Consider the following 13,943-nt stretch of genomic DNA (forward strand, 5'->3'; position numbering starts at 1 on the left):
TTTGAGTAAAAAAGGCAAAAAGCCGCATCAAATCTGACTGTTTGCAATAAGATTCAAGTCACACTTGTAGATGCTTTCAAATCTGGTTCAAATCTGATTTTTGAATATGAGAGCCAGTTTCTGGAGTCTGGACAAACTTTGGCCAGATTTCATTTACACTTTTTAGTAAGGCTTTGGTCACACAGCAGGTGAAAATGGCCCAAATCTGATCTTTTTCTTCATATGTGACACAGGTGTGTTATCTGTGTGAACAGCAAAAAACAGCACACTGGAATGAGTTTAAAGAATCCAAGGACACAAACCAAAGAAGTGACCAAGCCCTTTTTTACGGCGAGTTTGACCACATTCTGGGTGATGAGCCCAGCTGTCAGTCAGTGAGGCTTCATGATGCTCTGATGCTGGTGAAGATGAAGCTGAACCCTCCAGGAGCGACTGGTGTTCGTTGGCAGATGTGATTGTTTACCTCTGAATGAGCCACGTGAACCTCTGTTCTTTTGTTCATGCGGGTCAGTTTAGGAGATGGTCTGTTCAGACTAATGTCACATACAATGTCACATTTAAAAGATATTATGAACAGCCAAACCAAAAAAATTTGGTGAGGAAATCAGATTTGGGCCACTTTTACCTGCTGTGTGAACGTAGCCTACATGCCCTAGTTTGACCAGATGACATCTGATTTTACTTTCCTGTTTAAAAAGCACATTAAGACACACATCGTTTCTGTTTTCCTTTCGTTTACTCTTTTCCCTACGCCTTCATCTGCCCGGAGTGACAGAATTTGGGGAATTCTATCCTTGCGTATCTCATATTCATTCTTTCACTTGCTAGTCAATGCTCAGTAAATGTGTTTCCGCTCACACAACTGTACATGGAAAACGAAAATGTGTTCCATTCACACTTGTATTAAATGTGGTCAGATCCGTCTCTGACTTTTCGAATGTGGTTTGAGTGATTTGATCGTAATCCGATCACAATACATCGACGGTGTCTTTACACCTGTCAAGTGAAATCTGAACCTGATGTGATTACCAAAAGCGAATGTTAATGCGAAGTGTAAACAGGCCCTGCAACTCCGTTTTGGAGTGCATAATGCACTACTTGCAGGATGTGCAAGTAGTGCATATTCACATATTACAGCCTAAACACAGAGAGTAGAACAAGTAGCAGAAGATCTAATCTCTCTGAATATCACTGCTGCAGTCTGTAGCTAGTTATCAGTCTGCTGAGCAGCTCATCCTTCACAAATGTCACGTTCTGTTCACTCTGTAGTTAATAAAGCAAACAAATGAACAAATCAGATTTGCTTAGGTTTAAAATCTGAACAGCCGGTCTAAAGAAGTCAGACACAAAACAAATCCGATTTAACGATCTAACGATCCTCCACATAATACGAAAGTTTCTGTACCGATTAAAGCTTTTCCTAGAACCGCTTAAGAACCTTGACTTTTAGGCATTTTGCATTAAGTCTTTGCCATTGATCTTCCTTTTCAACTATTTTTATTGAGCTTTTTGCAAAGTAGGATATGTTTGCTATCCAAAAAAATCACTTTTTTATTATTCTGCATCATCTGAGCACAGCAGCCTTTTACATCACGTGAGAATTTCAGGATAAATTGACCAACAAAAATGGTCCAAATTTGCTAGAAAAAAAATCATACTATATTGACTTGCATTAAAAGTAATGGACGTTTTTGCCCTGTCCTAAAGAAATTCCCGTTTTGGACGTTGACAATACATTTAAGACTTGTGACTGTCCTGCAGTGGACTCATGTACCTGAAGTTTTTGACGTGTTCATCCACTCCCGATAACGTCAGCGCGTTATTCACAGCATTCACAAATGTCACGGCCTGTGTGGACGATCCCCAGTTCACATCTGCAGGAAACACAGCTCATATTAACTGTCTGTTCATTAATCATTAATCATTGTAATAAGAGCATCATAAACAAATACAAGAGTATTTTGTATATCAGCTTGTATAGTATATTAGCTGTAGTTGTGTAGTATATTAGCTGTAGTTGTGTAGTATATCAGCTTGTGTAGTATATTAGCTGTAGTTGTGTAGTATATTAGCTTGTGTAGTATATTAGCTTGTGTAGTATGTTAGCTTGTGTAGTATATTAGCTGTAGTTGTGTATTATATTAGCTGTAGTTGTGTAGTTTATCAGCTTCTATATTATATTAGCTATAGTTGTGTAGTATATTAGCTTGTGTAGTATATTAGCTGTAGTTGTGTAGTATATTAGCTTGTGTAGTATATTAGCTGTAGTTGTGTAGTATATTAGCTTGTGTATTATATTAGCTGTAGTTGTGTAGTATATTAGCTTGTGTAGTATATTAGCTGTAGTTGTGTAGTATATTAGCTTGTGTAGTATATTAGCTGTAGTTGTGTAGTATATCAGCTTGTATATTATATTAGCTGTAGTTGTGTAGTTTATCAGCTTGTATATTATATTAGCTGTAGTTGTGTAGTATATTAGCTTGTGTATTATATTAGCTGTAGTTGTGTAGTATATTAGCTTGTGTAGTATATTAGCTTGTATGTTATATTAGCTGTAGTTGTGTAGTATATTAGCTGTAGTTGTGTAGTATATCAACTTGTATATTATATTAGCTGTAGTTGTGTAGTATATTAGCTGTAGTTGTGTAGTATATCAGCTTGTATATTATATTAGCTGTAGTTGTGTAGTATATTAGCTGTAGTTGTGTAGTATATCAGCTTGTGTATTATATTAGCTGTAGTTGTGTATTATATTAGCTGTAGTTGTGTAGTATATTAGCTTGTATATTATGTTAGCTGTAGTTGTGTAGTATATTAGCTGTAGTTGTGTAGTATATTAGCTGTAGTTGTGTAGTATATTAGATGTAGTTGTGTAGTATATTAGCTTGTATATTATGTTAGCTGTAGTTGTGTAGTATATTAGCTTGTGTAGTATATTAGCTGTAGTTGTGTAATATATTAGCTTGTGTAGTATGTTAGCTTGTGTAGTATATTAGCTGTAGTTGTGTAGTATATTAGCTTGTGTAGTATATTAGCTTGTGTAGTATATTAGCTGTAGTTGTGTAGTATATTAGATGTAGGTGTGTAGTATATTAAATGTAGTTGTGTAGTATATTAGCTGTAGTTATGTGGTATATTAGATGTAGTTGTGTAGTATATTAGATGTAGTTGTGTAGTGTATTAGCTTTGGTAGTATATTAGATGTAGTTGTGTAGTATATTAGCTTGTGTAGTATATTAGCTGTAGGTGTGTGGTATATTAGATGTAGTTGTGTGGCATATTAGATGTAGTTGTGTAGTGTATTAGCTTTGGTAGTATATTAGATGTAGTTGTGTAGTATATTAGCTTGTGTAGTATATTAGCTGTAGGTGTGTAGTATATTAGCTGTAGTTGTGTAGTATATTAGCTTGTATAGTATATTTGTTTGTGTAGTCTATTAGCTTGTATAATATTAGCTAGGGTAGTACATTAGCTGTAGTTGTGTAGTATATTAGCTTTTGTAGTATATTAGCTTTTGTAGCTTGTCTAGTTGTGTAGTATAATAGCTTGTATATTTGTTTAGTAAATTAGCTATACATTAGCTTTCATAGTTGTGTAGCATATTGGCGTATGTAGTTGTACAGTATTTTTGTTTGTATAGTCTATTAGCTTGGCTTGTGCAGTTTTGTATTTTATTAGCATATGTATTTTCTGTAGTACATTAGCTTGTCGAGTTGTGTTGTGTATTAGCTTGTGTATTTGTATACTATATTAGCTTATATTCCCACCTGGTTTCTTGACAGTGACGTAGATGTAGAGGAAGATCTCTATAGCGTACGTCAGCAGTGCAGCCCACCAGTTAATGACAAACATCACAGCGCAGCACAGCACGGCCCCGAACAGGGACAGCCACATGTTGTAGTATTTATACGCTGGCCTCCAGCCTACGTACATGAACACACCGATTTTTCCTCATTATCGGGTCATTCAGAGTGGTTTGGTGTGAAATGGTTCAGATTTCAAAACCACCAGTGAACGTACACGAGTCTTCTGAGTTTATATGGAATGTTGATGATGGGAGAATAGCAATAAATCTGAAAAAATACATTCAAAGGCCAAAATCTTCTCAAAACTATTGCAAATCGCACTGAATTCATAAAACATTTCATGTAATAACTTTCTGTGAGGGAGCTTTTAGAGGTGGTCCTCTGGTTCCCATCACCACCACTGTGAAGAATTCCGACTCGGTATGCTTCTCTAGAACGGAGCGTTTCACATTAAACCACTCTGAACAACTCTGTTTACATCTTAATGAGTTAATTATACAGACATTTCGGAAAGTTCATGGAATTTTCCTTTGATTGCTTTCGCTTTCACTGCACTGACCCATCCAGTTACCTGACTCCATCATATCATAAAAGTATATTACACTGCAACTTTTATTAATTAATATTTTACACAGTACTACACATATACAAGTGAACAAGCTCAGTGGAAGCTCAGCTCACCTGGAGATTTGGCGTAGGAGGCGTGGAAGCAGGAGAAGTTGATGAGAGCATATGAGGCCAAGAAGAAGTTGGAGATGATGGGAGCGATGACGTTCAGCTCAGCTACAGAGAAAGAGAAATATAATCACAGATTAATTTTAGTGCTCATATGTGCTGTTAGATAAGATAGAAATCTGATATGATCATAATGAGAACGGTCAGATCAGAATGTTTATATCACCATCCAGTCTGATAAAATGTGTATGCAGGTCCTTTCAGTGTGCAGTAATCACTTAGGCATCTTAGATTTAGTCAATATATTTAACAGTTATTAGTTATATTGACAGTTATTACATGAAATGGTTATGAATACACTGCCTGGTGTCTGGGACATTGTTTTACAATAGTTTTGAGAAGATTTTAGCCTTAAAATCCATTTATGGTGGAGGCATACATAATATAGTCCCCAAAGAAAACTTCAGATTTACCACTATTTTCCATCATGAACATTCCATATAAACTTGGAAGACATGTGTAGGTTCACTGGTGGTTTTTGGATAGTAAATAAAATGTCTATATCTGTGTTGTAGTCATGGCGACCCCTGGTTCCTATCACCACCACTGTAAAGAAATCTGAACCATTTCACACCAAACCACTCTGAATCACTCTGTTTACATCTCACACACTCAATTATGGAGGAATTTTGAAAAATCGGTAGAATTCCCTTTTTAGATTATTTCAAGATGATATGGGCTGGAATGTGAACCATGCTCTGACACTCACCGATGAGGATGAAGGCCACAGCGATGATGAAGGTGAGCACATAGCCCCGAATGGGCTCGTTGTTTTTGCCGTGGCCTTTGGCGAAGAAGTGCAGGGCCTTGTAGATGTTATCCTTACACAGAGCCTGGAACCAGACAGACATTTTTATAATGTATGAAAATGGCCATAAATGTATTTGTTAAACATATTTTAAATGCATTTATTAGTATTTGTTATTATATATGTTCAGTTGTGTGTAGTTGTAATAAAGGTTACAGATGTAACTAAACGGTACTTCTGTGATCTGCATTGTACTTTACATTAACCATGTACGTATGCAGTAAGACACTCACACATAATGTATTTCAAATAAACAAGATATCAAATCATAACTGCATTTTCACAGAGTATCAATACATACAACACTTGCTTTTGTCATGTTAAAGGTTCATTTGGTTTAAAATGAAGATACTGGAATAATTCATTTCAAAAAGTATCAAACAGCAAAGTGCATTAGACTGGATTTTGGCTGTTTTCATACATTTTCAGAGTTCAGATATTTGATAAATACATTAACATACATTTATTTTTTTTATCATACATTTCTATGTGTAATATTTCTCCATACATTTTAAAATTAAATTAAAATATATTTTGTTAATATGGCAATATATTCTGAAATACATTGTAGTGTTTGGAATATATTTCAGCATCGACAGCAATGTATTTAAAATATATTTCAAATATATAAAAATACATGTAAATATGTTTTTTCCATATAGGAAGACTTAAAGCACATCTGTAATGAAAGCTTGACTGGGAATCTCTGTATTGCTGCTAAATAAACACTAAGATGGGCATTAATGTATAATTCATGGATGAAAATTTTGCTGTTTGTGGCGTATTGTCACCAAAAAAACACAACATATTTTTAATATGTGTTAAGTAAACTAAACCCCTCGTCCTGCAGTGTAATCAATGTCATGCTGGTGCCAGTGTGCAGTATGTTATATTCAGTACGCTAATTTGCAGTATGCTAGTACTCTGTGTGCTAGTATGCAGTATGCTAATGCACAGTGTTCTAGTGTGCAGTGCACTAGTATTTGGTATGCTAGTAATCTGTATGCCATTGTTCTGTATGCTAGTGTGCAGTATGCTAGTATTCTGTATGCGAGTGTGCGGTATGCTAGTGTGAAGTATACTATTTGGTGTTCTAGTATGCAGCATTCTAGTGCACAATGTGCTAGTCTTCAGTATGCTAGTGAACAAGACTAGTGTGCTGTATGCTAGGGTGCAGTATTCTAGTGCTCAGTGAGCTAATGTGCTTTATGCTATTCTCACCTGGAAGACTTTTGGAGCGCTGACCAGAGAGGCGAGGGCAGAGGAGATCGTAGCAGAGAAGGTTCCTGCTGTGATGAGGGGTCCAAATCCAGATACCATAGTCATCACCTACACATATTACATTACATATACGTTAGAACATCCATTCCTACCTTAAAGGAACAGTTTGGCAAGAATTCAAATGTGTCCATTTTCTCGCCCCCTTTCGCCAAATGTAGCAAAGACAAGTTTGGTGTCTAATGTAGCTTGAAGTAATGGAAGCTTATACCCCACTGATTAGCATGATGCTAACTGCATCAAGTGTGTGGAGGTGTTCAGTATCTCTAAAAGACTCTTATGTTTGTTTCTGACACTGTATGGACTAAAGTGCAGACAAAGTTTAGGCTTTAGAATAGTTGCTACTGCTTTTTTTGCCTTTGCTGCATACCTTATTATATACATTTGCATTATTTATGATCTAGATTACTTTTTTTTTAATTAATGAATAACATTAATCATTCAAATCTAATAAAAGGCTAATAATAATGTCCAGTCTATCTATGTTGTGGTCTCTAACCTGGAAGTTGTTCATGAGCCCGTATTGGCACTTGGTGGTCTCACAGACGGAGAAGTCGTAGCCAAAATCACAGGCGGTGGAGAAGTTGCAGCTGGCTCCGGAAGCGATGGTGTCGTTCCTGTTTCCCGTCGCGTCGCGGACAACTGTAGCAGCTGCACAGAGAAGAGCAGTGTGATCAGACAACACATTGCCTTTTTTCGAAATTGGACTTTATTTCATTGTTACTTTTCCAGTAAATAGGAAAAATACCTTTATTAGCCTAAAACAGCTCTAAAAGTAGCACTGCCACTAATATTGGCACAAATATTAATATCAGTGATCTTGTTTACCTCGATAAAAAAAAGATTTGGCTTCATTACGAAGTTTGGAATCACTGTCTTCATCAAAATAAAACCATTTTGGTTATGTGTGTAAAGTGATTCTGATGTTGGCTGTGTGCAAATTCACAGGATTTAAATAAACATTTGGAATGAGGCCACTAATTGATATATTGAGGCCACAAGTTATAAGAAACATAACCCGTGGCCCCAATATAGTAAATTGTGTCTTTAATATAGTCATTCATAAAGTAATTTGTGTGCCCTCAGTATACAACCTCATTTCCAAAAAGGTTGGGATGCTGTGCAAAATGTAAATAAAAATAGAATGCAATGATAGGCAAATCATGTAAACCTATATTTAAATGAAAATACTACAAAGACAACACATCAAATGTTGAAACTGAGAAATTTTATTGGTTTTTTTTTTAAATATATGCCCATTTTGAATTTGATGCCGACAACATGTTCCACTGTGTTTCATCATCTCTTCTTTTAACAAAACTCTGTAAGCATTTGGGAACTCAGGAGACCAACTGCTGTAGTTTTTTCTTATTTTTCATTTCATAATGTGCCAAATGTTTTTAGTGGGTGACAGGTCTGGACTGCAGGCAGGCCAGTTTAGCACCTGGACTCTTTTAATACGGAGCAATGCTGTTGCATTACATGCAGAATGTGGTTTGGCATCATCTTGCTGAAATAAGCAAGGCCTTCCTGAAAAAGATGTCGTCTGGATGGCAGCATATGTTGGCAAAACATGTATATATCGTTCAGCATTAATAGTGCCTTCACAGATGTGCAAGTCACCCATGCCATGTGCACTAATGCTCCCCCTAAACCATCATGAATACTGGCTTTTGAACTGTGCATTGATAACAAGCTGAGTGGTCTTTAGCCCAGAGGACACAGTGTCCATGTTTTCCAAAAAGTTCGAAATGTTGATTTTTTGGACCACAGGACACTGTTCCACTTCCTCTCAGTCCATTTTAAATGATCTCAGGCCCAGAGAAGATGGCAGCACTTCTGGATGCTGTTTATATATGTTTTTTTCTTTGCGTTTTTGAGTTTTAACTTGTATTTGTGGATGCTGCAACAAACTGTTTTCACACGCAGTGTTTTTCAGAAGATCCTGTCTTCAATAAACAATAAAATTTCTCAGTTTCAATATTAGTTATGTTGTCTTTGTACTATTTTCAATGAAATATAGGCTTTAAATGAATTGCACATCATTGCATTTTGTTTTTATTTACATTTTGCACAGCATCCCAACCTTTTTGGAAATGGGGTTGTAGTAATTTGTGGCCTCGATGTAGTAATTTATGGCCTCAATATAATAATCTTTGGTCTCAGTATAGTAATCTGTGCCCTCAATATAGTAATTTGTGGCCCCTAAAAATAATCACCATGTCACTTTAGGGGCTCTGTAGTTCATAATGATTTACAGAGCTGAGAAAATAAACCTGCATTCTAATCTAATTAATTTCCAGAATTCATCTCAAATCTCAAAAGTGAAGATCAAATCTCAAAACAGAACCTGACAAAATGACTGTGATCTTGTTGATCCCAAAATACTTGAAATATTGACTAAAACCTATGAAAAAATACCTAGTTTAATACCTAGGTAATAAGTTATTATTGTATGCAAAAGAACAAAAAATTATTCCAGACTTGAACTACCTGAACAGTAGTACATCTAAAATTAAGCGAATTACGCACAAGGACAGGCATTGATAATATGTACAGTCGTATGGAAAAGTTTGCACACCCTGCCAACAGCGTAACCCTGCCTTCAGCGTTTAGTGTTTAGATCAAAACAGACACCAGGACATCACTGAAAATTAAAACTAAGTCTGTTTAATGATAGCGGTAATGACTTGCTGTCTGTTAGCAGGAAACATTTGTTCATAAAACATGAACGTCTCACTTTCTCATTGATCCACGAGTGAGAGTGTAACTTTATAAATAAATTATCCACTTACAGCTGTCAGCTTGAATGAATTTGGTCTGATAACTGCACTGTGATTTATTACAGCCATGTGTTTGATTAGCTGCGCTATGTTAGTGTAGGTTAGCATATATGTACATTCAGTGCCTCTGTACTCACAGACGCACAGAGCGATGCCCAGGTAGGTTAATCCGGTGATCAGGATGGCCAGCAGGGTGCCTATGGGAATCGCCCCCTGAGGGTCCTGCAATCATACACAACACATTAGATTCACTGAAGCAGGAGAGGGCTGAGCTCCCTGCTAGAGAAACCAGCATGATTGGTCACCAGCAAAACCAGTGTATGTTGTGCTTTGGAAGCTGGTATGCCAGTCAACCAGCATGACCATGCTGGGGTGACCAGCGTAACCAGCATAAACTAGCGTAAACCAGTTTAAACCAGCATGGAATTAATGCTGGTCTAAGCAGGTTTTTCAGTAGGGCTAACACAACTAATAATGGATGAAAACAAGTTGGGAACAGTTAGCTAGTGAGTCAATTCAAAAAGAATCGATTCTTCGACTCCAACACATCTGGGATTTGGGATCAAATTTTGACCAACGATTCTAAGAGTCAAAATGCTTGAAGTCGACTCTTCAACTCATGTTTTTCACTGGAATTGATTTGAGCTAGAGGTCTGAACGGGCGGGAAACCAGCCCCCTGGAGGTGGGAGAGGGATGAAGAGAAATCCTGCAAATTAATGAATAGCCTAAATACAGTAGAATGAGCACTAAATCATATATAAACAATATAAAATGATGACAGTAAAACAGTTAAAATTAATGAAGTCATTCTAAAGAGCTGTGAAGTAGCTGATCACGTGAACAACTCACAAATTCTCATAGCTTACAATGACGGCGGAGCCCAGAAAAACATCAAATTAATTCTTGCTTTGTGTTTATATAGTGAATAAATAGCATTTAGTGAAGTTACTCACAGTGAGCCTGATGACCATGACTGTCCTGTTATTTCAGCAGAGGATAATGTATTTGTGAATAGACCGTGTCAGATATTTCATGTCAGTTCTGAACAGACCTCTAGTTTAAGGTACATTTTGACAGAGACGTGTGTAAATTAGGTAACAGTGAGTTTGAGTAGCTTGAGTATGTTTGCTTAAGTTTTCAATACTTCCTGTAACTCTTCATTTTCTTCATAATTAGGGTCGCAATAAACACACTGCAAAAAATTATATCTTAAGAGAAATTATCTTAAATCTAGTCTAAATATCTAAAATTTCTCCTTTCAAGATGGTTGTATTAATATTACAAGAATAAGTTATTTCTAGATGTTTTTACTTGTACTGAGTAATTAAAGTAATTTAAAACAAGCAAAATTATCAATTATCAATATAGTGAGATCATTTACTTATTAAAATTACTCAATACAAGTAAAAAACATCTAGAAATAAGTTAAACAATCTTATTTTAAGCTGACAATAAAATCCGGAGGCATATTAGATATATCAAGACAATGTAACTTGCCAAGGCACCACTTTTTGCAGCGCAGCGATTTTTGCAGAGCGCTGTGGAAAACAGGATGAAGCTGATATTAGCTCTCAATTTGCCAGCTTCTTACTTTACACCTGAAATGGTGCTGCAGTTACATTATGGCACCTGCGCACCAATAAGGTAACTGCTGCATCACTTAAGGTGGAATGGAAACATCGAATAAGAAGCTGGCAAATACGAAGCCAACTTCAGCCTCGTGAAACCAAGGACCATCCAACTGGTTCCTTTTCAAAGAATTCTGGCTACAGTACTGATTTTCTTAGTAGCCCCATCACTCCGAGTCTCTCCTCGCCCCTCATTATGAGAAATAAGCTGAATTGTCATCATAACACTATAATCTGCAGCTACTCACAATGGGGTGAATGTTTAGGATGGGTTAATCTCTGCTGTATGCCTTTATTGCTGGCTCTGCTGATGTCTTGGAGTCGAGAAGAACCCTGCTGAAAGTCCAGCAACAGACTGGTAAGAATTCTATGCTGGTCCAAATTGGTCACCCAGCACGGTCATGCTGGTTGACTGGTTGAGAATACCAGCATCCAAACCACAACATAATGGTGTTTTTGCTGGAGACAATAACTTCAATTGCTGGTGACCAGTAAATGAATTTGGACATGTTCAACCATCCGTTCTGTGACCTTACCTTCAGGTCTCCAGAGATGTAACTTAATACTGAGTAATTTGTGGCCTCAATATAGTATATAGTGGCCTCAATATTGTAATTCGTGGCCTCAATATAGTCATTTGTGGATTCAATATAATGACTTGTGGCCTCAATATATTAATTTGTGGACTCAATATAATAATCTGTGGCCTCAATTTAGTAATTATATAGTAATTAGTGGCCTCAGTATAGTAAATGTGTCCTCTATATAGTAATTTGTGGCCTCAATCTAGTAATTTGTGGTCTCAAAATAATAACATGTGGCCTCAATATAATAACTTGTGGCCTCAGTCAAGTAATTTGTGGATTCAATATAGTAATTTGTGGACTCAACATAATAATCTGTGGCCTCAATTTAGTAATTAGTAGCTTCAGTATAGTAATTATATAGTAATTAGTGGCCTAAGTATAGTAAACATGTCATAATAACTTGTGGCCTCAGTATAATAACTTGTGGCCTCAGTGTAGTAACTTGTGGCCTCAATATAGTAATTTTTGGCATCAATATAGTAAGTTGTGGCCTCAGTATAAAAACTTGTGGTCTCCATATGGTAATGTGTGGCATCAATATAATAAGTTGTGGCCTCAATACAGTACTTTTTGGCATCAATATAACAAGTTGTGGCCTCAATATAGTAATTTTTGGCATCAATATAGTATGTTGTGGCCACGCCTTATAGAAAAAAAAATCACCATGTCACTTTAGGCACTAGCACAGACTGGTAAGAACTCCATGCTGATCTAACCTGGTCACCCAGCATCCAAAACAAATGAATAAACTTGGACATGTTTAACCATCTCTGCTATGATCTTACCTTCAGGTCTCCGGAGATGTTCGCTCCAGCCAGGATTCCTGTCGCTGCAGGGAAGAAGATTGCAAAAACGGAAAAAAACGTCTCTCCATCCCGGAAGTTTGGGGTGAAGTTTTCAGCCATTATGGACGCTGTATGAACAGAACGAGTTTCATGAGTGAGATTTCATCCCTTTTCATCTGTGTATTCATCTGTTTATTATATCTATTTGTTTATTTCTGTCTACTTTTTAAGGAGAAGCGATTCCCAAAAATGACATTTTCATGTTTTCTTTGATCGCCTGTAAGGAAAGCTTTCTGTATCGTGCATTAAAATCACAGGAGATTAAAACACAGCAATGCTGCAAAGCTTGTTTCTGTTCACCTTGATAACTGTAGAAGCCTTTAGCCTTTTTGTCCTCAGTGGCGGGAATCGCAGTGCCCACAAACACGTTCACTATGGCCACCAGGAGAATGACCAACAGCACAATCTGAGCCTAGAGAGAGAGAGCGAGAGAGAGAAAGAGAGAGAGAGAGAAGTAAACTTTAAATTGTCCCCTGTGGGGAAAAAACTGTTATATAGACTGAACTTATTTGTCTCATCATGATAATGTGGAATATCATTGTTTTGTAGACTCAGAATTAAATATATATATGTTTTCATGGTGACTCCAGAGAAGGAGTTTATAGATACAAAGATTCAACTGTATTCTAAACTGTGTTCTTTACTTTTAGTGTAAGTCAATTAAATTTTGACACAATGTAAAAGGCAGCTGGTATTTTCTATTTAGGACAAAAATTGAAAAACGTGAAAAATTGAGATACAAGGTTTTTTTTCCAAAAGCAGCGACATTTAAGACTATGTTACACTAAATGCACTAATGCAACACACATATAAGACTGTTTTAAGCCTGTTTTAAACTGTATAAACAATTTTAATATAACACTCTACACAGTACAGTAACTATAACACTGTGTTGGAGTCTTTTTTAAAATTCACTATATAAAATTAACCCCAAATTTTTCCAATTACCAATGAACCCAAACTAGCCCTCATCACTGACTGAATGTGTAAAACTGTAGTGTTTTTTGTTAGACTCACTTTGGCCTCCCACTCCATCCCAGCCACTGATATTCCGAGAAGAAGGACCACGGTGATGCAGCCTACGATCCGGATGTCATTCACCTCGTCCACCATGATGGCATTATTCACCTGAAAACATGCACAAACGCATTACCATCAGCAACATCACAGATATTTTAGATTAAATCTTTTTTATCAATATATGTAGTCTGTTTTTGTCTTCCTGATTTGACTCTTGAGGTGCTGATGGCTTGAATACAGTGTGTTGTTCATATATAAAACAGTGTTATAGCAAAAACTGAAAACAGGAAGAACATATACTGTAGACCTAAAGAGACACAGATTCGCAGGGTTTTTTAATCGGTTTGTCAATGATAAAGAGTTATTTTGCATTGTTTTCTTGTGTTTTCAAGTTATTTACATGATTATCTTGGCATAACAAATGTTGTTGTCTGCAGATCCTGAGATATTTG

At 36.5% G+C, this 13,943-nt stretch overlaps 1 protein-coding gene across 1 annotated transcript in view; it reads right to left on the reverse strand.

The window, feature by feature from the left end:
• The window catches only part of slc12a1 (solute carrier family 12 member 1), a 43,415-nt gene that overhangs the window by 14,321 nt on the left and 15,151 nt on the right, over nt 1-13,943 (reverse strand). Inside the window, exons 6-15 of the mRNA XM_036564549.1 lie at nt 13,489-13,599; nt 12,772-12,883; nt 12,412-12,539; nt 9,548-9,632; nt 7,127-7,278; nt 6,571-6,678; nt 5,251-5,374; nt 4,488-4,589; nt 3,768-3,923; nt 1,775-1,874 (exon numbers count right to left, since the gene is read on the reverse strand). Coding sequence (XP_036420442.1) covers nt 1,775-1,874; nt 3,768-3,923; nt 4,488-4,589; nt 5,251-5,374; nt 6,571-6,678; nt 7,127-7,278; nt 9,548-9,632; nt 12,412-12,539; nt 12,772-12,883; nt 13,489-13,599 — 1,178 coding nt within the window. The remainder of the gene's footprint in view (nt 1-1,774; nt 1,875-3,767; nt 3,924-4,487; nt 4,590-5,250; nt 5,375-6,570; nt 6,679-7,126; nt 7,279-9,547; nt 9,633-12,411; nt 12,540-12,771; nt 12,884-13,488; nt 13,600-13,943) is intronic.

The sequence above is a fragment of the Colossoma macropomum genome, unplaced genomic scaffold (assembly GCF_904425465.1).
Source record: "Colossoma macropomum unplaced genomic scaffold, Colossoma_macropomum, whole genome shotgun sequence".
In the NCBI taxonomy this organism is placed as follows: Eukaryota; Metazoa; Chordata; class Actinopteri; order Characiformes; family Serrasalmidae; genus Colossoma; species Colossoma macropomum.